General features: G+C 44.7%; 1 protein-coding gene across 1 annotated transcript in view; it reads left to right on the top strand.

The window, feature by feature from the left end:
* LOC102458161 (S-adenosyl-L-methionine-dependent tRNA 4-demethylwyosine synthase TYW1) overlaps window positions 1-22,870 on the top strand; it is a 187,789-nt gene extending 164,919 nt beyond the window's left edge. The window contains exon 17 of the mRNA XM_075905103.1: window positions 21,162-22,870. Within this exon, the coding sequence (XP_075761218.1) occupies window positions 21,162-21,383 (222 nt within the window). The 3' untranslated portion in view covers window positions 21,384-22,870. The remainder of the gene's footprint in view (window positions 1-21,161) is intronic.
* Window positions 22,871-25,741: the final 2,871 nt, after the last annotated feature.

Consider the following 25,741-nt stretch of genomic DNA (forward strand, 5'->3'; position numbering starts at 1 on the left):
CTGCTGCTGGGGGAGCTAGGAGAGACTGAGCTGGGGCTCTAGAAGAGCCATATCTGGCTCCCTAGTGAGCTGTATTTGGCTCATGAGCCATAGGTTGCCAACCCCAGTCTAGGTTTTTGCACTGCACCTCATGACAGTGGTATTTGAGTATCTTCTGGCAGCTGCTTCCAGGCATTAATCAGTAGTCGGTTCATCCTTCTGTTCCACACGTCATATCCTATTGCCGTTTGTACATCAGTATATGACATGAACAGATATGGTGTGCGCTGAATCTTTGTGAGCCTGGTGCCATGGCATCAGAGAATAATATACTGCAGAGATAGCTATTTGAGTGCTGTCTAGTCTTGCAGAGCTAATATATTTGGTCTTCATGAAAATGAATGGAGATGGGCCATTGACAGGGGAAACGATGGGGGCAGTTGCCCCAGCGCCCAGTGATTTAAAAGAACCGAGGAGTCCGGGCCGTGACAGCTGGAGCCCTGGTCCCTTTAAATTCCTGCCAGAGCCTCTGCACAATGCAGACCAGGCAGTGCTGAAGGCTGGCTGCCCCAACCCCCAGTCCTGTCCCTTTCAGGGGGCCCGGAGCAGAACATCCGCCCCTATTGCCCAGGTCCTAGTGAAGTCTGTCACCAGCCCTGGCAACAGCCTTTATCTTCTGAACCAGCAGATGGGCAGTTTATGGAATGGCAATTACACTAGGCTAAAAGGGGACATCTGTTTTATGCTAGTGTTTGGGGGAAAAGAATGTTACTCTCATTTGAAATGTAGTTTTAGTTTGACCCAGGTGTAGCTGGTTCTTTCTGGAAAGCTTCAGAGCTCTCTGTTGCTTCTACAAATCTGCTCTGTAAACATATTGAGACAGCTTTGAAAATGGAACCCATTTTGTGTGCATTTATGGTAACCGTCCTGAGAGATGACCACAGCAGCCAGTGAGAGTATCTGCTATGAGGTGCTGGTGCAGGGGTGGGCAATAATTTTTGCCCAGGGGCCACTTCAAAATTTTTTGAAGTAGCCTCAGGCCATCCCGGAAGTGGCAGGGCTTAAACGGGAAGGGGCAGGGCTATCCCACTCCCAAACCATGACTGGTCTGTGGGTGGGGAGCCCCTTTGCCCCCCCTTCCCACTAGGCACCCATGCCCTGGAAGAGGCTTCACGCGCTTCCCCACCCCCAGGCCAAACAGGGCCTGGGGGTGGAGGAGTGCGGGAAGCCTTCCGCCTACCATGCGAGCAGCCCGTGGTGCTTTGAAGTGCCGCAGGCTCCTCGCAGGGCCAGGGCAGGGCGAAGGAAGCTCCCCCAGCCTCAGGTCATGATTTGCCTGTGGGTGGGGGAGCGCAAAAAGCCTCCTCCCTTCTTCCCCATCCTCACCCCTGCCCTGCGAGCAACATGCGGCACTTCAAAGTGCCCTGTGCTCCTGGCAGGGCACTCCCCTGCCCCTAGACCAATTAAGACCTGGGGGCGGGGGCAGAGCGGAGAAGGCTTCGGGCGCTCCTGGGGGTGGGGGAGCAGCAGGACCTCGGCGGGCCGGATCCACCTGCTTGGTGGGCTGGATCCGGCCCGCAGAGGCCCTTTTGCCCACCCCTGTGCTAGTGGCATGCCTATACGGGCTTTGCAGTATTGTGCATTTTTAAGTGGCAAGAGTCTCCACAACTGAAAAAGAAGCATCCTAAGCTGTGTGTGCACATCTATCGTCCTCCAGACACGTTTTCTGTAATAAAAAGAGAATTGTTTAAGCTCAGTAAGAAACAATTTGAGGAAAGCTGCTGAACACAGGGACTCATGAGGGTTGTTTGGATGCAACCTTCAGTGCTTTGAAGAGAATCTTACATTTCGGTAAAACTCATGTGGGAATGTTGGTCACTTTTTTAATTGAGTATTTTGTCAATGATTGTTCCGGGTGGTAGAGTTAAAGGGACATTCTCAAGGTTTGTGGGCCCAAAATGTAACATTTTTAAAGGTCATTATTTGTCAAAATGATTTTCTGCAAGGGGATAAATGTGACCAGTCCCTCCCCCAAACCTCTATTGCTCTAGGAATTGGGGATCCAAACATAAACACGAGCAACCTCCGTTAACAGTCCTGGTTTCTGTGAGCTTCCACTGATGGAGGGTCACAGTGTGCCCTGATGGTATCACTTTTGTCAAGTTTAGTTCCTAGCTGGCTCATGAGAGTGTGGAGCAGTTTGAGAAAGTAACAGGGGCAGCAACATTTGTGTATGTGCTGAAAAACTCAACAAATCCATGTTCTGAACTCCCTATTTGGAGTGTTCAGCTAAGAAGCTGGAGTCCTAGCACTAATGGAGTCCTTCCTGTTGAAACAGAATAGTTTTTGAATGTTTGACAGTTGGGGGTGGGAGAGTAAATTTTCATTAATTGTTTTGAAGTTGGTGGATGGAGGAGGAAGATAGTAACCAGAATTAAAGTTTGAGTCTCTGAGCCTTAAAAAAAGCTTCCCCTTTAATAATTCCTGTTGAAAAGGACTCTCTCTTTTCATGGGTGGTGCCTTTGGCATGCTGGAAAAATGTTGGGTGAAAATGTGCAGAAACCAGTTTTTAAAATTCTCTAAGTTAGAGATGGAAAAGCTCTTTTACATCACCTAGTCCATCTTGCTGCCAGTGCAGGATCAGTCCTGAGCAGTGTCTGTGTCATTAAGCAATGCTGTTGAAGCTTGTGCTATTTTTTCTTTCCACTCAGTGATTTAGTCTCTGTAGTCTAGAAAACGTTTAACCATCATTTTTTGGAATACTATAACTTGTGCAGATAAAATAATGTACCTTGAAGTTATGAAAGAATAATTGATTTAAAAAAAATGCCTTGTTTAGTGGTGATGTAAAGAATTGGTGTGCTGCTAAATCCATTTATTTGACCTCATTTTGGGGCCTAAATGAAACACAGCATGCTTATTGCTGTTCAGTCGATAATGGAAAGAAATCCATGTCGTGTAACCTTTTCAGTTCAGCCTTTCCAACAGTCTGCAAGGAGAAGAGCCTAATGAAGGAAGTAGGCAGGGCAGGTAATTATCGCTCCTCCCATGAAGAGGGTATGTTCTTCAGCTCGGGAGTAGCTCTGTAAGCGTAAAACCTGGATAGCAATAGGCTTCACTGCACCACTCTGGCTGACTTTCTTATTTTGCCTGGAGTGTGTTGTCTTTGTCTGGGAATAAATATATAAAGAACTGCCAAAGTGAGTGGATGAAAAGTGGCCTTGTTCTTCAGTTTAATGTACGTTCCTCAGAAGAGAATAATAGTGTCATCCTTATTAGAAGAAACTAATTGATTTTTGGCTGACTTCTATTTTTCAACTGTAGCCTTTCATGTCAGTCTTTGTTTCTCCTCTGTATTATATTCCTAAACGTACATCTGTTGAGACTTTTATTTCTCTGCAATTATGTCTGTCTGATGGAATGTAGTATATCGTGCTACAATACTACATTATCTCCAACATAAATTCTTTGTGTTAGTTACTAAAAATTGCTTATGCAAGTACTATGCCAAGAAGAAAAATGCAGTGCTGAAATTTACTGTTTTCCACATTTTAATCTGTTCTTTCCTTCAAGAATGTTCAGTTTTGCATAATAAGAAGCTACTCTGTCTTCAGCTTAAAGAAATTTTATGGAAATGGTATTCCAGTAGATAATGCTGTTTGAAATGATGTTACACACGTTTCCACTGGGGTAAATAAATTATGATGTACTGTCAAGTGATGGCTTAAAATGGCTCTCTCTCCCCCATCAACTTCTCTCTGACAAGATTAGAAGTTCATCCGTGGAAAGATTCCCATTCACTTCAGAAGGCTTTGGACTGAGTTTCCAATAGATCTTGCGGGGAAAGGATTAAGTAGGTTTTTGTGCATATTGAGGCATGGTGGGGAGACTGGTTCCCTAAAATAAGTAGTAGGAGGTGCTCAGGGTCTAAGCTAGGGAGAGAGGTAGATACGCTGGAGAGCAGGGATAGGGTCCAGAGTGATCTGGGCAGATTAGAGGATTGGTCCAAAAGAAATCTGATGAGGTAGAACTGGAGGAAGAACTGGAGACCCTGGCCCAGTCCGAGAAATATGATTTAATTGGGATAACAGAGACTTGGTGGGATGACTCGCATGACTGGAGCGCTGTCATGGAAGGGTATAGACTGTTTAGGAAGAACAGGCAGGGGAGAAAAGGAGGAGGAGTTGCACTATATGTAAGAGAGCACTACGATTGCTCTGAACTCCAGTATAAAGAGGGAGAAAAACCTGTTGAGAGTCTATGGGTTAAGTTTAAAGGAGCAAACAAAAGCAGTGATGTTGTGGTTGGTGTCTGCTACAGGCCACCGAATCAGGTGGATGAGGTAGATGAGGCTTTCTTTGGACAACTGAGCGAAGCTGCCAGATCGCAGGCCCTGGTTCTTGTGGGGGACTTTAGTCACCCTGACATCTGTTGGGAAACTAATACGGCAGTACACTGGCAATCCAGGAAGTTTTTGGAGAATGTTGGGGATAACTTCTGTGGCCAGACAGCCTGCCTCCATATTATCCATCTTATTTGCCTCTCTGAAGCACAGGGCAGAGAAGGAGCAATAATATCAGCATAGTCTATGCTGGCTCATCTGATCCTGAGAAGCTGAAACACAGATATGTGGATAGAGAAGCAGCTAAGTCAATAAGCTGGCCTCGAGGCTGCGGCTGGCATCTATGTTGATTCGAACACACACAGTCCCAGGAAGAGGAATTTCCCACTGAGAAAACAATGTCCTGTACTTCAAAATTTAATCATCTCAAATCTCTCTTACAAGTGTAAATTAAGTTCACAACTCCCTTGTAAGAACTGGTCTCACAGCAGACAGACCAGCATCAATTGGCAATTAAGATAAGAAAGAGAAATACGTGACCCCATGATTATAAAAGATGGGCCCAGCACACACTCACTTTGAGTGTCATTCTACCCTCTACCTGCTGGTCGGGTTAGGTGTTTGACCTCCCGAGGTTCTATGGGGACGCCCACCTCGTATTTTCGTCTTTCCTAGGAATTGAGGGACCGGCCCTGGCCTGACATGCTGGAGTCGAGAGGCACAGAAGGGGGTAAAAATGGTACCTGGATGTGGTCCTCTGTCTTAAGTGTACACATAGAAAGAGTAAGCTGTTACTTGGTACCATTATTTCTATTTTTCTATCTTTATCTTCTTTGTAACCATTTTTAAGACCTATATTTTGCTAATAGTTAAGAAATAGAGCAATAGCCATTGTAACCATATGATTTATAAGCTTCTTTAATAAACCTGTAACTGTTTAAGCTTTAACCTGACTCCTTCAGTTGCTGTAACAGAACCAAGCACAATTTAAAAGAACTTCAGCCGGTCTAAAGGGACAGTTATAGGAAGAGCTTGGGCGTTTGGATCTGTGTCACTCCCAGGTGACAGGACCCACTGGGGCATCTTTCAGTCTTTCCTCAAGGCTGCCCGCTGCGAAGGAATTATGGAATTCTAGCAGCTGAAATCTAAGATGTAATAAGCTCTTCCTATATAACGGGGCGTCTGTTGGCCTGCTGGCCACCCTCTGCGATGGGACCCCGGTCCTAGCAGTAAAGGCACGGACGTTAAAACCTTTTCTCGGAAACATACACACACACACTGCCCTGACCGTCGGCTGACAGAATTGGCGTAGTCGGCAGGATTGTGCTACTGGTTCACATACAGCAACATGAAGCCTGTCATGATAGACATGGATTTTAGTGGTATAGAGAAAGGGTTTGCCCAGGAAGGTTGGGGCAACCCAAAATTGGATAGAGAAATGTTAGGAAAGGATTGGGGAAATCCTGAGGATTTGTGGGTGCAGTTCTGTAAGTATAGAACTGCCTGCAAGCTAAAGAATGAAACAAAGCCTAAGTCTGTGGAAAGGAGCCACTTTCCATTTAGCAAGGAAAACAGGATCAGGCCCAGGCAAGCAGGCCGAAAAAGGAAAACAGGATCAGGCCCAGACAAGCAGGCAGGTAACAGATAAGATTGAAAGCCTTGTGGTAGAACTGAGAAAAAGGCTGTAAGTACTGGAAATCTAAATCCTTAAGCATACTTACAAGAGTAATATCTGAAACAAGGCCAGTTTTTATTTTAGAGATAAGAAAGTGTTTTAAGAAAAGAGAATCAGAGAATTTAAACTCTGCAGAGAATGGAGAGCAAATGCAGTTGTGGAAATGCTAAAATGGTGTAGATAGAAAATTGTGGTTTCTTTACAGTCATTCTGAAGGAAAAATGGGCCCTTTTTCCAAAGGAATGTCTGTAAATAATCCAGGCAAATTTGATTCAAATCTGTACATTTGATTAGAGAGACTGCTAAAAGAACTCTAAGAGAGGGGGTTCTATTGGAACTGAACTACCCCAATGAATAAAAAGGGAATGTAATTGTTGTACAGCTATGTAGAAATAGTGTAAGAAAGGTTCAGAGAGAATGTATGTGTATCTGTGTGTAGATATATATATTTATAGTGTAAATAATATGAAGTTTTCAAGGTCCAGTAATCTTGTTTGTTTGTAGGTTTAAAACAGATTGGTTTGGTAAGACCATTTTAGTCCAAGTTGTTTAATGAAGGTACAGGAAAACTGTAAGCATAAAGAAAGAGTTACACTCTATGCAAAGTTTAATGTGGCTAAGTAGTGTTGTAAACAAAGATTGCACATTTTCCTGTAAACTATAGAATGAGCAAAGAAAAACTGCAAACAGACTAAAATGCTGTGAAAGCTCCAAGAGCCACAACAGGTTGTGATTTCCTTTGCGATGTAAATGCCCTAGCTGGCAACACAAAGAAGCTTTGCAGGTAATAGCTAAGTTTGATTAGCAAACTAGCTGAGATCAGAAAGTTCAAATTGTAGCCCTCCAGAAAGAAAGAAAAGGAGGTATTGGTATTGCTATTTTAATCCCAATAGGAGGTTGGGTATACTAGGAAAAGTTTAAATGTAAGCAGTCTTTTAAGAAGGCAGAGAGAAGACTGAGACAATTGGCATTTGTAAAAGATGTTACCCCTTGTGAACAAAATCTTGCAAAGATTCGGGCATAGCCCTTGGTCTGATCAAGTGTTAATTGCTGTCCATACAATTTCAGACCTAGAAGACAAATTGACTAACTTACTTGTGTATATGTAAACCCTCAACTTCAAAGGAGAGGGAAACAGCTGCAGCTTTTGTCTTCTGTGGAAAACCTGTAAAGAGGTGTTCTTCAAAATTGGCTGATACCTCTGCTGCAGACATAGAGAGGTAGAAATGCATGTCCCTCAGTACCCAGACAAAGCTAGATTCCCTTAAGGATTGGTGCTGAGAGTTAAAGCAACTCTCAGATTTATTTATTTATTTTTCTTCCCTCAGAAATATGCTTAAGAAAAGGACCAGGAGGTATGAGGTTTAGTAAACAAGCTCACCCTCCTTACCAAATTAATAGTAGACAAACCTGTCTCATTGGGAAAAGTCATTTAGCAGGAATAAGGAAAGTAGAGCAAACATTGGAAAGTTACTAGGAATAAGAAACATTTTCCTTTGAAAGGACAAAGCAAGTGATTTGAGGGAATGTGAAGATAAAAGGTGGACTCCATGGGAGAATGGAAGGAATTAAGTGATGGTTGTAATATGTAAAGGGAAATCTTGTTTTAAAAATGACACCTTGTTTCTTTGCAGCCTCTTCCTTAAGCACTGTGCAAACGATCTATGCAAAGAAACAATCAAATGTAAACATTTTGTCTATGGACACTTTTGTTAAATCTGCAAAGGAAAAATTAGGGATTCTACTGAAACTTAATTGGTTAACTGCATAAAAGAATGAACTCTATATATTGTAACTTTTGTGGATTTCAAATTAACTAGTTTTATTTTTGTTTTGGATAATGTCCTCTTGCTTAAAATTGCAAACAGACAAGGCACAAATTGGTTAGTGCTTGTGTTGGGCACTCTTAAGGACATTTAACTTTCTAGAAACCAAATTATTAGTTTAGAAACTCAAGCTTTGAAACTTAACTGTCTCTTTCAAGGCTAAGTTAATAACACTTTTGGCTTGCTTTTAAATTCAACATTATATGTAAATACAGGCTGCCTGGCTATTTCAAAGGAAAGTGGACAGGGAAGGCTGTTGCTGTTTCAGCAGACACATCCACTGCACCCCTGACCACAAACATAGAAGGAACAGCTCAACTTGCAGAGCTGGCAGCAATCAATTAGCTTGTGAGGCAGGGGCCAGTACCATCTACACTAACTCCTACGCTGTATGGGCTGGAGCCACCCAGTGGATAACTAATTGGAAGAATAATAACTGGGAAATAGGAAAGCCTGTTTGGAAATTGGAATATTGGAAATGGATATACCAGCATGCAACCCCACATGCCTTAAGCATAAGTCATGTGTCCAAAAGAATAATACTCTAGCTGCACAGTTAAATAACCTAGCAGATGCAGCAATACAAATTTTTTGCTGCCCAGGTGGATTGGGAACGCCTGTACATTTGGCTACATGAAACCTTGGGACACACAGAAAGCGATGAGCTGGTGCGGCAGGCACATGCCAGGGGGTGGCCTATCACCCACAAACAAGCCAAAGATCTGGTACAAGCTTGCACCCTATGTGCTGAACTCAGGAAGGGCAATGGTTTGCCAGACTAAGAGATGGAAAAGCACTATGGGCACCCTGGCAAGTAGTTTATATTGGTACACTACCCACCAGTAAGCAAGGGTGGAAGTATGTTTTAACTGGAGTGGAAATTGTTTCAGGAATTGGTTTTGCTTACTCAACCCCAGTGGCAACAGGGTTGTTTACAGTCATGGGACTAAACCGCTTAATAGCCCTGTCCCAACACCCCAGTTTGGGAACACAAACCCATGTACTGCACTCCTATAAGGGAAAAGGAGTCTGGACAACTGCAGACGCTGGGCTAACACCAATAACCATTACTGAGGCTTGGATTGTATCCAAGACCGGCGAACCTTATGTTTTATCACAGGAAACTGAGGCAATGACCCTGAACAGTGCTCCAGTGGGATGGATCCCTCCCAATGCTGGTGTGGATCCGGGAAACCACCATGAACTTTTGTATATATATATACCGGTTGCTGTTGTAGCGCTTGCAACCACTGTTGTTAGTTACAGACTATTGAAATGAGACATGGCACTCCAATTCGCCATGGTCTTCTTCCTCATCCCAACTGCTACTGCTGTACCAGAACACCTTACTTGACTCCTCCACTGGACTGGGAATCGAGTTTGTCCCTCTCAGCCCAAATGACTGGTGAAACAAGAGTGACATCTTCAGATGGGGACCGGTATGGTTCGATGACAGCAACTACCGCAGTCCTCAAAATAACTTTGGGGGGAGGCAAGGGAAGTGGCAATGAACGGAATGGGATAAGACATGCTGTAACTAAGAATGTAAATAACTCATGGCTAAATTGGTTAGCCCAACAGCTAAAACTTTCCTTAACTCCTTTCCTACACTCTATTATGATCACTGTTTTAATTGTTTTGATTGTTGTACTCCTTTTCTGCATAACCCTATGTATTGTGCAATGCCTAGATAATGTAGCTATCTCTTGTGTGCACATTTGATACACAGCACCAGGAAAGATCCCTAGTCAATTCCTAGATCCTAAACCCTCTAATCAGGCCATTGGGTACTTTTAAATTCCTCCAAGGTGGGCAAGAGGCACTGGCAAGCCACCATCTTGCATTCTTGGGACGTGGTGTGTCGTATCAGGGGGTGGAATGTGGCCAGACAGCCTGCCTCCATATTATCCATCTTATTTGCCTCTCTGAAGCACAGGGCAGAGAAGGAGCAATAATATCAGCATAGTCTATGCTGGCTCATCTGATCCTGAGAAGCTGAAACACAGATATGTGGATAGAGAAGCAGCTAAGTCAATAAGCTGGCCTCGAGGCTGCGGCTGGCATCTATGTTGATTCGAACACACACAGTCCCAGGAAGAGGAATTTCCCACTGAGAAAACAATGTCCTGTACTTCAAAATTTAATCATCTCAAATCTCTCTTACAAGTGTAAATTAAGTTCACAACTCCCTTGTAAGAACTGGTCTCACAGCAGACAGACCAGCATCAATTGGCAATTAAGATAAGAAAGAGAAATACGTGACCCCATGATTATAAAAGATGGGCCCAGCACACACTCACTTTGAGTGTCATTCTACCCTCTACCTGCTGGTCGGGTTAGGTGTTTGACCTCCCGAGGTTCTATGGGGACGCCCACCTCGTATTTTCGTCTTTCCTAGGAATTGAGGGACCGGCCCTGGCCTGACATGCTGGAGTCGAGAGGCACAGAAGGGGGTAAAAATGGTACCTGGATGTGGTCCTCTGTCTTAAGTGTACACATAGAAAGAGTAAGCTGTTACTTGGTACCATTATTTCTATTTTTCTATCTTTATCTTCTTTGTAACCATTTTTAAGACCTATATTTTGCTAATAGTTAAGAAATAGAGCAATAGCCATTGTAACCATATGATTTATAAGCTTCTTTAATAAACCTGTAACTGTTTAAGCTTTAACCTGACTCCTTCAGTTGCTGTAACAGAACCAAGCACAATTTAAAAGAACTTCAGCCGGTCTAAAGGGACAGTTATAGGAAGAGCTTGGGCGTTTGGATCTGTGTCACTCCCAGGTGACAGGACCCACTGGGGCATCTTTCAGTCTTTCCTCAAGGCTGCCCGCTGCGAAGGAATTATGGAATTCTAGCAGCTGAAATCTAAGATGTAATAAGCTCTTCCTATATAACGGGGCGTCTGTTGGCCTGCTGGCCACCCTCTGCGATGGGACCCCGGTCCTAGCAGTAAAGGCACGGACGTTAAAACCTTTTCTCGGAAACATACACACACACACTGCCCTGACCGTCGGCTGACAACTTCTTGACACAAGTGCTGAAGGATCCGACCAGGGGCTGTGCACAGCTTGACCTTTTGCTCACAAACAGGGAGGAACTAATAGGGGAAGTAGAGGTGGGTGACAACCTGGGAAGCAGTGATCATGAGATGGTAGATTTCAGTATCCTGACCAAAGGAAGAAAAGAGAGTAGTAAAATACACACCTTGAACTTCAAAAAAGCAGATTTTGACTCCCTCAGAGACCTGATGGGAGAATCCCCTGGGATGCTAACATGAAGGGGAAAGGAGTCCAGGACAGCTGGCAGTATTTTAAAGAAGCCTTATTGAAGGCACAGAAAGAAACCATCCCGACGCGTAGCAAGAGAGGCAAACATGGTAGAAGACCAGATTGGCTTACAGAGGAAATCCTTGGTGAACTTAAGCACAAAAAGGAAGCTTACAAAAAGTGGAAACTTGGACAAATGACCAGGGAGGAGTTTAAATGTCTAGCTCGAGAATGCCAGGGAGTTATCAGGAAGGCGAAAGTGCAAATGGAATTGCGACTGGCTAAGGATGTGAAGGATAACAAGAAAGGTTTCTACAGGCATGTTTACAAGAAGAAGGTGATCAGAGAGGGTGTGCAGCCCCTGATGAATAAGGGAGGTAACCTAGTGACAGATGATGTGGGGAAAGCTGAAGTACTCAATGCTTTCTTTGCCTCTGTATTCACGGACAAGGTCGGCTCTTGGACTTCTGAGCTAAGTGACACAAGATGGGATGAAGATGCACAGCCTGTGGTGGGTAAAGAACAGGTTAGGAACTACTTAGAAAAGCTAAACGTACACAAATCCATGGGTCCGGACTTAATGCATCCGAGGGTGCTGAGGGAGTTGGCAACTGTCATTGAGGAGCCTTTGGCCATTATCTTTGAAAAGTCGTGGAGATCGGGAGAAATCCCGGATGACTGGAAAAAGGCAAATGTAGTGCCCATCTTCAAAAAAGGGAAGAAGGACGATCCAGGGAACTATAGGCCGGTCAGTCTTACCTCGGTTCCTGGAAAAATCATGGAAGGGATCCTTAAGGAATCCATTTTGAGACACTTGGATGAGAGGAAAGTGATTAGGAATAGTGAGCATGGATTCACAAAGGGCAAGTCGTGCCTGACCAATCTGATTAGCTTCTATGATCAGGTAACTGACTCGGTGGACGTGGGAAAGTCAGTGGATGTTATATACCTTGACTTTAGCAAGGCTTTTGATACGGTCTCCCACAATATTCTTGCCGGCAAGTTAAGGGAATGTGGACTGGATAAATGGACGGTAAGATGGATAGAAAGCTGGCTAGAAGGCCGGGCCCAGTGGGTAGTGATCAACGGCTCGATGTCAGGATGGCGTTCGGTTTCTAGCGGAGTACCCCAAGGTTCGGTTCTAGAACCAGTTTTGTTCAATATCTTTACTAATGACCTGGATGAGGGGATGGATTGCACCCTCAGCAAGTTTGCGGATGACACTAAGCTAGGGGGCGAAGTAGATACGCTAGAGGGCAGAGATAGGATCCAGAATGACTTAGACAAATTGGAGTATTGGGCCACAAGAAATCTGATGAGGTTTAACAAGGACAAGTGCAGAGTCCTGCACTTGGGACGGAAGAATCCCAAGCATAGTAACAAGCTGGGGACCAACCAGTTCAGTAGTAGTTCTGCAGAAAAGGACCTGGGGGGGTTACAGTGGATGAGAAGCTGGATATGAGTCAACAGGGCGCCCTTGTAGCCAAGAAGGCTAATGGCAGTGTGCAGGAAGCCCTTTTCCAGAAGATCCCTTATACCTACTTAGGGATCCTACTTAGGAATAAGGGATCTTCCGGAAAAGGGCTTATTTTTCGCAAGATCTCTTCTAGACTGGCGCTTTTCTCCGGCAAAACCCCAAGCCGGAAAAACGCGGCAGCCATGTTCATGCAAATGCCGCAGGGGATATTTAAATCCCCCTTGGAATTTGCAATTCTGAAGTGTCTCATTAGCATCCCTTTTACGGAAAAGGGTGCCAGTGTAGACACAGCCATCTAGTTTAATCTTGAAGCCAGATAGATCTTTTGATTTATTTGGGGTTGGTCCTGCCTTAAGCAGGGGGCTGGACTTGATGACCTCCTGAGGTCTCTTCCAGCTCTATGGTTCTATGGTAATGAAAGTGATGAAAGAATGTTTCTGTCAGATAGAGGAAGAAGATCTACTCTATGGGCTAAGCATCCTGTCAAGCCTGAAGTGAGGGTCTGAGTTGACCTTTATGTAACCTTACTGTTAATAAAGCCAAACCTCAGAAGGGTTTTCACTCTTCAGGGGAAGACAGTCTCACATAGTCTGTCACCTTTTTAAAAATCTGAGCTTTCTAAAAGAAGTAGTCCATTGTTCCTTTATTTATTACCTTAAAAGACTAATTTGGTGGTGAAAAAGATACTTAAGAATCCTAGCTGTATCGACCTGCTTGTTTTTAGTATTAGCCATTGTTGGTGTGGACACCGAAATACTATACAAAATCTTAAATCTTTCACTTGCTGGAGAATGCTCATAAAATTTTTGAACTCCACTCAGTAAATCTGTGTGGATAACTCAAGTCATTCTCTCCCCTCTACTCCCCAAGGAGCTTATCTGAGTTTATTGCCTTAGAAGAAATAACTGGTTTCTATGACACTCTGTGCTTAAAGATGATTTTTTCATAGCCATGTTATATTGCTGTTGCATCACAGCATCAGAAAAACTTAATCTGCTTTTGTAACAAAATGCCATAGAATCTTGACATGATGTTTGATAGGATACAGGGCTCCTTTGTGCCAGGAGATGTACATACACAGGAGAAAATGTAGCTAAATAGTTTACATTTAATTTAGATTCCACAAGAGCTGAGGGCGTGATGGATTAGATCTCCGAAGTCCCCTTTGGGCTGTTCCCCTGGTGTTTGATCATGCCACTGATGCCTGTCTTCCTGATTTCTGCAGCTTCCCACCATCCAGGGCTGCTAGGCCAGAAGCTCTGGTCTCCTGCAGACAAGGCACAGAGTTGGGGTTACTGCCTCCCTGCATGTGCAACACAGATTCTGAACCAGTTCAGCTCCGGGAAGGTTCAGTATAAGGACTTAGCACCTAGGATACCAACCACCAAAAGGGACCAAATAAATCTGTCTTACCCTGCATAAGTTTTACACAGGCAAAGCTCATAAGGAGGTTCACCTCCTTTATCAGTGAAAGAGTTATGCACAATGGTCGTTCTCCCTCCTGCCCCCTCTCCCCCCATAACAGTTATTTGCACTGGGATTGATAAACGAGCATGTTTTTATTAAGTACAAAATGTAGGATTTAAGTGGTTGCAAGTGAATATAGTCAGATCAAAGTAAATTACTAAGTTAAAATAAACAAAACACATCAGCTAATTCTAGTATACAAAGAAACTTGTTACATGCACCCTAAGCAGTATTTCTACACGTCTTTCACAAACTAAGCAGCCAGAAGGATCCAATCTTTCCCCCATTCAGCCTTTGATGTTTCCAGCAGACATCTTAGGTGTGTGGGGGGGAGGGACGGTCCTGGCATCTGTCAATTGCTCCTATTGTTTGTTTTCCTCCTCATGTTCCTTTTGCCCAGGGTGGGAATTCTTTGTGCTTAGTTCAGACTTTTCTCATGTGGAAAAGTACAGGATCCAGAATGCGTTTCAGGGTCAGATGGCACAGCCTCATGTCTTTCTAGGACCAACCACAGTTTGGGATTTCAGGACAAACAAGACTATTCAGAGGTCTTTGGTTTGAATACTCAGCCATTGTTTCCAGAATGTGCCCTCATTAGCACATTCCTAATTAAAACCAGATTCACACTTCATATTTCTCACTTTACATAAAAGGACATACATGCACAAACATAGGATATGCAGATTCAGCAGATTGTAATGTACAATTGATATGTTACATGGGGCATGTCATCTAAGCCTCTTTGAGTTATGCAGAAGTCAATTTTCATAAAGTGCAGGGGAGGGGGCTATGGCAAGAGGGTCAACACCCCAGTGCTAGGTAACTTGAACTGACTGACTCTCTGACTAGACTTTTTGCAACGTCTAGCTCTGTTTGAGAGGCTGAATGAGGGTATATGGTATTGGGCCTGATGGGGAAGGATCCTTGTGAGAAGATTTAGCTTGGAGTTCACAGGATGTTATTTTGGAATTTCCTTTGTGTAGTAAAACCAGGCTCTGGAAAGGGTGAATTTTTGATCTTGTGATGAATGCCTAGCTCTTGCTTGAGTCTGGGTGGGACCTCCCTCTAATGATACTGACCTTGACTGGCTAGGTGGCTTCCTTTCTCTGTGCCTTGGCTTGCCCAATTAAAAATAGGACTCCTGATTCTTACCTGCTTTTTTAAGCACGTCGCACACTTTTCCTGCATGGACCTGCAAGCATTATTGTCTTATCTGGAATTCTGTACTGGTTTCCCTGCCACAGTTCAGATCTTAGTTGTTTTTTGAGCACTCCTTTATGGAAGTTTTTGCTGTTTGACTCCAGTTTAGTTGGGCTTCAGTAAGGGCTCATTTTCGGCCCTCACTTGATTTCTAGAGTAGTAGCATTTGTATGCAAGAAATGCTCAAATGCACCTTTTGGCGCCTGTGTATCCGATAAAGCAGATTGATACTTTGCATAACTACATTCGGTCATGAATACCTTTTGATTTTCATAAGCGGATTGTGCAGGTTAACATTTTCTTCAGGAATCTGACCGCTCACACTGCATAACTTTACGAATTCTGCCCCCTTTTGACAGACTATTTTTGTTCCTCCAATTATTCTAACAAGCGTTGACAAAATTAGCGTAATCGTAGTAATCTAGTTAGAGCGCGGGTGGGCAATCATTTTTGAGGGGAAGTCACTTCACAAATTTCTGAAGTGGTTCCGGGCCACCCCGGAAGGGACGGGAATGGAAGACTTCCTGTATTCTCCCACCCGCAGACCATTGGCTTGGGAGCCGAGAGAGTGCGTGAAGTCTTTGCCCCCGGCCCCCCAGTGCTCAGAGAGAACTGCCAGCTGTTTAGAACAACTGGCGGTTCCCTCTGGTGCTCCGTGCCCCTGGCAGGGGAGGGAGACTTCGCATGCTCCCCCGTCCCCAGGTCTCGATTGGCCTGTGGCGGTGGAGCAGCAAGGCGGCCGTGGGTTGGATCAACTGGCTTGGCAGGCCGGATGCAGCCCACAGAGGCTGTCTTGCCTACCCCTGGGGTGAGGGATTCGGGTGCAGGAGGAGGGCCTGTGAGGTCTGGGAGGGAGTTTTGGTGAAGGAGGCAGTTGTGACTGGAGCACAGGATTGGGGTGCGGGGTTTGGGTTGTGACCAGTGTTCCCCCAAGCTGTGTGGCAGCACAGCTTCACAGTCAGCTCTGTGCATGGAAATTCTGACTGGGCGAGGGTGATTACTCACCTGTGTGCTGCCGCAGCTTAGAGGACACTGGTTGTTCTCTGGGGCAGGTGATTGGGGTGTCGGGTTCTGGCAGAGGTCTGGGCTCTGGAGGGGGGCAGAGGGTTATCTGGGGAAGGGGGGTAGTGGGCTGGAGGTAGGGAGGCAGGGACTGGGGTGCCAGAGACAGGCTCTGGCCAGGAGACTTACCTGTGAGACTCCCTGCCAGCAACCCAGCATGTTTCTCAGGCAGGAGCCCACCCGGCCCCTGTACAGGCTGCAGGGGCCATGTGCTCGGTGAATAAGAGCCGGGGGGGTGGGGGGGGGAGTGGTGCTTCACATGCTGCCTGTTCTTCAAACAGGAGTTGTGCTGGGGGCGGGAGTAGTGTGTGAAGCACCACTCACCCTTGCTCACAGTTGTGAATACAAACGCCCGGTAGCCACTTTTCTGAGCAGCATGCAGGGGCAGGGCAAGCGAGGAAGCCTGCCTCCTGAGGCTGCTTGCTGCATCCACGGGCCAGATCTGGTGGCTTGGCGGGCTGAATCCGGCCTGTGGAGGGTTTTGCCCAGGCCCGAGTTAGAACAATGGAATGTAACACTATTGTGGTCTGAGAAAGTAAGTAGAGGCTTGGGGTTTTTTGTTGGTTTTTTAAAGCTGCTAATTCTTTCCAAAGCTTGTTTTAAAATCTCTTCTCTGCAAGAGACAACTTTCCCCAACTGAATCCGGCAGCAGTGGAATGCTGTACATAAAGCAACTGCTTGCATGCTGGCCCATTCGTAAGCTTGATTTCTTTTTAACCCACACGTTCATGTTCTCCGGAATGGGGAAACTGAACCACTATTGATTGGCTTGTCAGTGCTGACATCTGAGCTGGGTTCAGTGGTAGTTCTGATGATCCTTCAGATAATGCACAGTTACCAGATTGTTTCCAATTTAAGAAGCTAGCTAGTGAGAGAAGCAGTCTGCTGTCTGGCCTGTTCTGCAGTTTTCTCTGGAAGAGGCCAGGACCCCCTCTCTCCTCCGCCTCCAAAAAAAAAAAAGTTTTTTCTGGAGGAACAACAGAGTGACGTCATTATGTCACTCTACGTCCCATAGGAACAAGGCCCACCCACCTCCAGCCTGGTCTTTCCCAGGACCTGTGTGGAGGGCTGGGGCTGCCCATGGCCTGGCCCTCCTCTCCCCTTCCCTTTCTGGCGGCCGAGGAAGAGTAGGGCTAGTGTGGCTTGGGCCCACGCCCCACCCTTCCCTCGGTGAGGTCTCCCTGGAGCTCCGGGGGGGGGGCAGCTGCAAACTGCATGGACTCTCCCCTCTCCTCGTCCCTGGTGCAGGGTGGAGGCAGAAGTCTGGGGGGGGGAGAGCGGGCCTGGCCCCCTAGATCAGTGTTTGTTAAACTGTGTTCTGCAGCACTCTGGTGTAACACGAGGCAGTCGGAGGTGTGCCGCAGAGACTAACAGAATTTAAAATGGCTGCCTTTAAAGGGGCAGGTGATTTTTTTTTCTCAATAACTTTCCCCCGACCCTTCTCCCCCTCCCCCTGACCTTTTTTTTTTTTCTCAACAAAAAATCCTTGGTGTTCCTCATTTAAAAAAATTGTTTGGTGTTCCTCGGTCTTAAAAAATTTAAGAAACACTGCCCGAGAGGGTGGGGTTGGCTCCATTTAGCACGGCCTTCCCTAGTAGCTGGGGTGTGAGCCGGGGCTGCCTACCCCTCGCAAGAGGGGGGTTGGAGAGTGTAGTGAGAAGGGGGCACAGCCCCCTAGTCAATCTATATTTTTGTTTTACCTTGATTTGATGACTCATGATTCTAACAGATTTTCTTATTGTGGGAGTGGGTACAAAGTTCATCAGCTCCTGAATGTCATTTCCAATGTATTGGGAGGCTTTTCTTCCCCTTCCCAAAGTAAGAGTGTCTCCTCGGCTTGTGGAACTGTCCATTTGGCAAATTTGTTCAGGTTTCTACTCTTGTATTTGATCTTGATTATTGACCATTGGGTTGCCCTTTATCTTAAATGGCTTTGATCCATTCTGTGCTTTCTGGCATTCCTCTTGTAGGCATGAATTCATCCATTGTGTGTTAACTGATTCACTTGCTCTGGATCACACGGTTAACGGTACAACAGCAACCCATTTGTTGGTTCCCCCTCTGTAATTACGGTGTGTGCATTGCATGCCAAGGTTTGTTGGCGTCCCGATACGTTTTCTGAACTTTCTTAAATGTCTGTCATTCTAGGGATTCAAAGCTCTTTTTAACGCGCCTCATTCCCATGAGGACTGAGGGAGCAGGATAGTGAGTTCACAGATTGGGGAGTAAGGCACAGAGAAGTTAAGTGACTTGCCCAAAGGCACAAGAGTCAAAGTGAACAACCAACAAAATACAGGCGCCCCGATTCCAATTCTCCAACTGCGTGGCATCGCATCTGGAGGCCTCAACTCATAGAAGAGCCCCATTCTGTTAGGCGCATAGGACACAGGACGGGGTGGGCAATAATTTTTAATGGGGGGGGGGCCTCTCCAAGATTTTGACAAGTGCTCAAGGGCCACATTTCTACCAAGGGAGTTTGGGGACGGTGGTTGGGTGCAGAAGGGAGCTTGAGGTAGGAGCCTGGGGCACAGGAGGGGGTATGGAGTCTGCGAGGGAGTTTGGGTGAAGGAGGGGTTGTGATGTGGGGCAGAGGCTTGGGGTTCAGGGTCAGGGAGGGGTATGGGTGCCAGAGAGGATTCTGGCCTGGGGGAGGGGCTCTAGGAGTGGGAGCAGGGTCTGGGAAGTTGTGACCTGGGGGAAAGGGGTACAGAGGGTTTGGGTGGTGCCTGGGGCAGGTCGTTGGGAGAGGAAGGAAGAGAGCAGGGGTGCCAGAGGCAGGCTTTGCCTGGGAGACACTTACCTAGGCAGCTGCCACTCAGCAGCCTTGCAGGAACCTGAATGCTGCAGTTGCAAACTGCTTCATGTGGCTCTGCTCCGGGCAAGGTGAGGGGGTGGGGGTGGGGGTGGCAGAGGAGCCCCTGCACTGGCAAAATATCTCAGCTGCTATTGGTCGGAAACTGGCCAATGGGAGTTGAGAGATTTTGCTGTGGGGTGGGACAGAGCACAGAGCCTCCCTCCTTGCTCCCAGAATCAAGGAGCCACATTCAAATTGGCTACCGCTGCGCTGTGCTTAAGGGTCCCAGAGAGGCAGCCGCGGGTCGGATCCAGTGGCTTGGCGGGTCAGATTCCGCCCGCTGGCAGCCTCTTGCTCACCTCTGATGTAGGAGGAGAGTCCCTGTGCTGGAGAGCTTTAATCTGAGTAGACAAGGGGCGAAGGATGCAAGGGAGCGACAAAGGTGAAGTGAAGTGGTTTGCCAGTGTCAGGAACAGCAATGGGTGTAAAGCCCAGGTCGCCTCTCTCCGGGTGTAGTACCCTGCCCACTAGGCCACACTGTCTTGAAGGCAAAAATGTTGTCTCCTTACATTGCAAGGTTGCTTTATTTATCAGCTGCATGCATAGCAAGAGCTAGATCACCTAGTTTGAACATGGCCTTTGCATCCTCACATCTTTAAAGCGATCACTGCATAAAAAAGGTTTGACAATGAAATCCTCGTCTGCAATTGTGACTCTGCATTTCCCCATTCTTGGCTGAGAGAACTGTGCTGAGGAATCTTCATACAAGCTCTCCCCATTACTAATTAGATGAACAGCAATATGTATTAACAGTAGCCAAGTTTTATTTCAGATGTTGCTGATACTGGCTTTTTTTTTCAACTGAAAAGCTTTTAGCTCTTGGGCACCAAGTCAGATGCCACTTAAATGCGCAACATTCAGTTTTTAAACCGCCCAGAGCCAGAACATTCTCAGTCTTCCTTTCTTGGATGGAGTGTGTAATAGGCACTTACTTAGCTCCGATAAAGCCTAATTGAGGATTCGTCAAGGCTGTTGCTAAATTAGCAGAGCTGGGTTATTAGACAAATACAGTGGAGATGTGTCAAAAGAAGCAATTCTTAAAATTCCCATTGCATAAGAGGAGAATTCATGTAATTAAGCTCTTCCTTTCGCTGTTCCCCAGACACTGACCTCTTATTCCTGAAAGATGATTCAACCCTGTTTCCTGCAAAAGCACCTCTGTTATTGACCCTGTTCCGTTTCACTGTGTGGAAGTGAATGTCCTCTAGCTGCTGTTACTGCATGTGTGACAAGTCCTCGTCCCTGCTTATTCATTGAGGATTATGAGTTGTGACAGCCCCCAACTACAGGGGCTTGGGGTTTAGCTGGCACTGGAGGCTCTTGCTTTTAGCTCTGGCTTTTAGTTCTGGAGGAACCCGTTTTAATCCCTAGCATGTCAGTAAAGATGATGATGTCAGGCAGGTTGATCACTGGGATGGGACAATATCTTCCAACCAGGGATCTCTCGCTACTGTTGTGTAACACACAAGGCTGCAGTAGAGTTTTTCCTGTGCCTGAAACCATGTTCTTTGCTATCAGTGAATGCTTGGGTGAATGCGGAGGTGGCTGCGAGAGAGGCTTTTGGGTGTAATTGACGAGGATAGGATGAGCTATTCCATCCGAGGAGGTAGCACTGAGTGTTAATAGCATATGAAGTGTATGTATGGTTGACATGCAGGTAACGCACCCAGGAAATAAAACGTTCAGTCTATATGTCAGTAGATAACACTCAGTTTTGACTAGTCATAAGAAAAGTGACTGTCCCACAATTGTGTGTGTTTTGTTCACACAATCTTCAGGTTGCGAACTGGAAACGTGGATTCCCGTTGCTTGTCTGGCTTTTCATGTTCTGTCATTCTCATTGTTGACTTTTGGATGGCTTCTTCTCCCTGAGACACACATATGTAGAGAATAAGAATGCTGCCATTTGATGTCCCAATTCAATGCATCAGCTTGGCTAAGCATATATTCAGGCTTTTATGGTACTCTTTATTGTTGCCAGATATGACTATTCTTTTTTCCCCTTTCTAGTTCAAGATCAACGGGGAATGGAGCACGTGGATTGATTATGACCGTTTTCATGAGCTGGTCCAGGAGTATGAAAACAGCAGGGGCTCAAAGACCTTCACTGCAGCAGATTATGTTGCCAAAACACCATCTTGGGCAGTGTTTGGCTCCAAAGAGAGGGGCTTTGATCCTTTGGACACTAGATTTCAACGAAAGAACAAAGCAAAGGACATCTCCGGGTGTTGATATCACTAACCTGATTTACAGTATGACTGGCTGATGGAGCTGTTGTTTGGTTTCTCTTACTTTTATAGTCTAACTTGGATACAGAATATTTGCATGTAGCCCAGACTGGTGACAGCAACAAGAAGGCAAAAGCCGTTTGTGACCTCTTCCCTTCTATCTCTGTGAATTATATCAGACATTTTTTATTTAGGTCCATCTATCCAATTTGCTGTAATTGGCATGGTTCCATGTAATTTTTATTCTAAGTGTGCAGATCTTACAATTAGAGCGTAACTGTGACCCACACAATTTAATATAGCAACTCTTTTTATTTTATTGCTGGACTTTTTGGAGGGTGCTTCCTGTTTCATCATTTAAATATCTCGATACCAATGATAGGGGAGTTGAATTTTTCAGTGTAGCTCCCCCTTCGTCTAGTTGTCTGTGTCCATGAAACCTGACAGCTTGGCTTTTGAAAGCCTGACCTATACCTGGAGCATCTTGACAGCACCAAATCTTGGCAGCACCTAAGATTTACTAACATGTATGTCAAACACAAACACTTGTTGCTATAAATAACAAAACACACACAAATCTAGAGCCTTATCCAGCAAAGTATCTATTGAAGTCATAAAACACCTCTAATTATCCTGGTAGAGTGAAGCCTTTAAAGTATGCTCAAGTGTCTTCCATCTTCATGGATTCTTACCTTTAATATTTTCTAAATAGTCGTGCCTCCAAACAAAATTTGGGCCAAATTGCGCTTGCTGGATTTGCCCACAATTTCTGTGGGAGTTCTGAGTGAGGTAGGCTATCAGTGTTCGAACTTTTGAGTAAGCTGCCAGTAAATTTTAATTTGAATCTCAGACCTGAAGTAAAACCTTAAATGCATCAAGATTCATAGCTAAAGAATGGGAAGACTGAAGGATCAACTGTATTTTGAAACTGTTAGGAATAATTTACCAAGAGAATCTCAGAAACCAGATCTGTACTTAACACTTTTCTGGAGGTGATGGTAGCTAATTTTTCAAGCCTGTGTACCACCGTGTTTGATCAAAATTGTCAGATGTGAATGAAGAACAGTCCTGATTCTAAGCAGTACATTTATTAAGGAAAATTACATGATGGTGTCATACACTGATGTGTTGTCTAAAACTTTAAACAGTTTCTGGATTTTTGACAACTTCTGATTGTGATGTAGAACAAGTCTATTAATTGGAGTTGGGGCCTGGTTGTTAATTTCTTTGCACCTACAATAACAACAATGAATTTGGCCAAGTTATAAGTGTAAAACCAGTGTATATAAAGTCTGAATCAGGTCTGGAACTTCTTTTCCAAGAAAGCTATTTATTGTCGTTTATCCCAGAAAAGTAAAGGTCAAACTGATGTGCATCTTATAAATATATATTTCAGAGAGATTGGGCCACAGATGGCTTTTTATGATATTCTGAGATATTAAAAAAACTGCTACTGGGAATTTAGATTTAAATAAAGGTGTTTTTTGTTTACTGCTGAGGAAATAATGGCTTTTGTCTGCACCATTTTGTTCATGAAATATACGTGGGTACTGCAAGAAAACCACATGCAATATTAATATGTCTGCTCATGTACAAGTTACTAAGCTGCAGTGTGAAAATAGCTATGGCCAGATTCTCACCTGATGTAAATGACAATAGCTCCGTTGAAGTAATGAAGCTATGTTGACTTAGACTAGCTGAGAATCGTGGGTTTATTTATAATCTCTATCTCTGTGGATTTTAGACTCCTGTTGCATATGAATTTTCCAATTGTGGCAAGCTCTAAGGAGTAGTATAATTTGTTTTTGCAGGTTAAACAGTACAATCTCGGGTGTATTATGGTGATGTGCTAAAGACAGTTATGCTTGCTGCCATGTTTTTAAGATATCTGTGTTTCAGATGTTCTCTCAGGGTTCCCAACGAATGCTGGACCCAAAACCTAGCTATCCAACTTGGCTCTTTTATGACAGTCATAGATATTTTTAATTTTTTTTGTGCCAGTAACTATTTTCAAAATTCTAATAGTATTTTCAAAATTAGTAGTATCCCTGCCTTATAGCTTGAACACATCAGTATTCATGGGATTATAATCTTTTTAAAGTGCAATTCTTAAACTGTAAAAAGTGATTTAAAAATACAGGAAATAAAGTACTCTTCCATGCAGTCTCTTTCATGCATTGGGAAGCATTCACCATTTTATCCTATATGGGGACATGAACTAAACATTTTTTACAAATTATAATGGAAATTAAAATGTTTGAGTTTTGGGGTTGCTCATAACAAAAATGAATGTTTATGTGTCTGTGTATAAGAGAAAAAGAGGTCTGGGCTAGAGCGAAAGATGTCCTTTAGGTTATTTCTCCAGCTTTTTTCCTAAATGTTCAAATTGTTCTCATGTTCTGGAGGTTAAAGGTGACAAATACAAGCAGCTGTGATTCTTTAGAGACCAATATCTAGCAGTGAGAACATTTTGCTCACTGTAATATTGGGTAGAATAAAATGGTAGCTTTTGTTAAATCCCATACGGTCAACTACAAAGACAGCTTGCTTGCCTTTAGACTATCTGTACTCCATTAATTGGAGTCTGGAGATCATATCTCTTTTGATACTAATATGCTAGGAATATATTGATTTTATGTGTATGAAGAAACAACATGATTGTTCAGTGAATAGAAAAGGAAAGATAATTAGATTTCATTGATCCTTTAAAGGTATTGGAAACTCCTAATGCAGTTAGCCTGTTTGGTTACAGGAATGGTCAGGAAACCATCATCAAATGTGGATTTTTTTTTTCCTTTCACCATCCGCATACCCAAAATACTTTCTAAACCCTAGTGAGAAAAGCAACTTTGTGGTTCCAATTTTTCACTTTTTTTTCCAATTAAAATATCTAGGGAGCAGTATTTTTCCTCCTTGCTCACTGATCTGGGTTGGAATAGCTTACTGGCTCTACAATTATTTATGGTGCTCTATTCTACCAGCGAGATACCACATCTTAAAAAAAATCATGTCATGATCGTTTATTACAAATCCCAAGATTTCAGAGCAGGCTGTGTTCTGGTTTTGCAAAACAAGAACCAAAGCCAGAATTGGTTTGGATAAATTCTCTTGCTTGTTTTGATTTGGTTTTTTGGTTTGTTTTTTCTCAGCTCTGAAATGTTGCTTTCCTCATAGTCTGGAAACGTGCTAACAGTGCAATCTTCTTCCTGTCAAATCTTTAATGCATTGAGCTGTTTATACAGTGCTGAGGTGGAGTGGAGGTTTTTTATTTTATTGCATCAAAATGTGTAAATTGTGCTTCAGAATAGTGAAAGTCAACTTGTATGTTGTCGCAGGGAGGTGAGAGGAAGTCTCTCACTTATAACGGCTCCACTGGATTTGAAAATGAAGGGTCACATGTTCCAATAGAAATCTTCCTTGGCAGTTGCGCTATGATCATACACTGTATTTGTTCTTGAAGAGCTGTAGTTTAAACATCGTTGACATGCTATTGATCCTCGGCAGAGACATTCCAGGAGGAATTACGCTCTGATGGATCTCTCGAGACTGGGCCTCAGCCAATAGCGTTATGTTTCATGGTAGGTCGAATCGGGAGCCTGGCCATGAGTGGGGTTGAGTGGGCTGTGATCCGCACGCTTTGCACCCATGCCAGGGATAGGAGCACAGGGGCTTACTCTACTCCAGCCAGGGAGCGGGGCTGGGATGCCAGGGATTTCCTTTGTCTGCTCTGGCTGGGATGTGGAGCCAGGTCCTATTCCTCCCCCGCCCCACCCGTTCCTCCTGTGCTGCCCCCCATTCTTGCCCGCCCACCCTTCTGGCTGCGCCCCTGGCCTGAATGTTCGGCACGTTCCTTCAGGGTTGAGGCAGTGGGATGAAAAGCACAGTTCTTTGGAATTAAGGGGACTTTGTGTGTTGCTAAAAAGCACCATAGCGAAAAACCACCACTGGTTTCCCCGTATAAATCAAATCAAGAGAGAATCCTAGAATCCCAGGGCTGGAAGAGACCTCAGGAGTCCTCAAGTCCACCCCCCGCCCCAAAGCAGGACCAACCCAACTAAATCATCCCAGCTAGGGCTTTGTTAACCAGGACTTAAAAACCTCTGAGGATGGAGATTCTATCCCCGCCCTAGGGAACCCATCCCTGTGCCCATTCCAGTAAGAGAACTGCCAGACATTGAATGCCCTGCAAGGGTTCTGTTAGATTCGTTTTTGCACATAGCTCTTGATACGGCAATTGACTGCTCGTGTCTATTCACAGCAAAAAACTAGGGCCCAGATATGCACTAGAATGTGCATCCAGTGCTCCATTTCAGGGTTTGTGATCTAGCTGTTCTGGTTTCCTAGAGCCAGATATGCTAATTA

Source organism: Pelodiscus sinensis, chromosome 21 (genome assembly GCF_049634645.1).
Source record: "Pelodiscus sinensis isolate JC-2024 chromosome 21, ASM4963464v1, whole genome shotgun sequence".
In the NCBI taxonomy this organism is placed as follows: Eukaryota; Metazoa; Chordata; order Testudines; family Trionychidae; genus Pelodiscus; species Pelodiscus sinensis.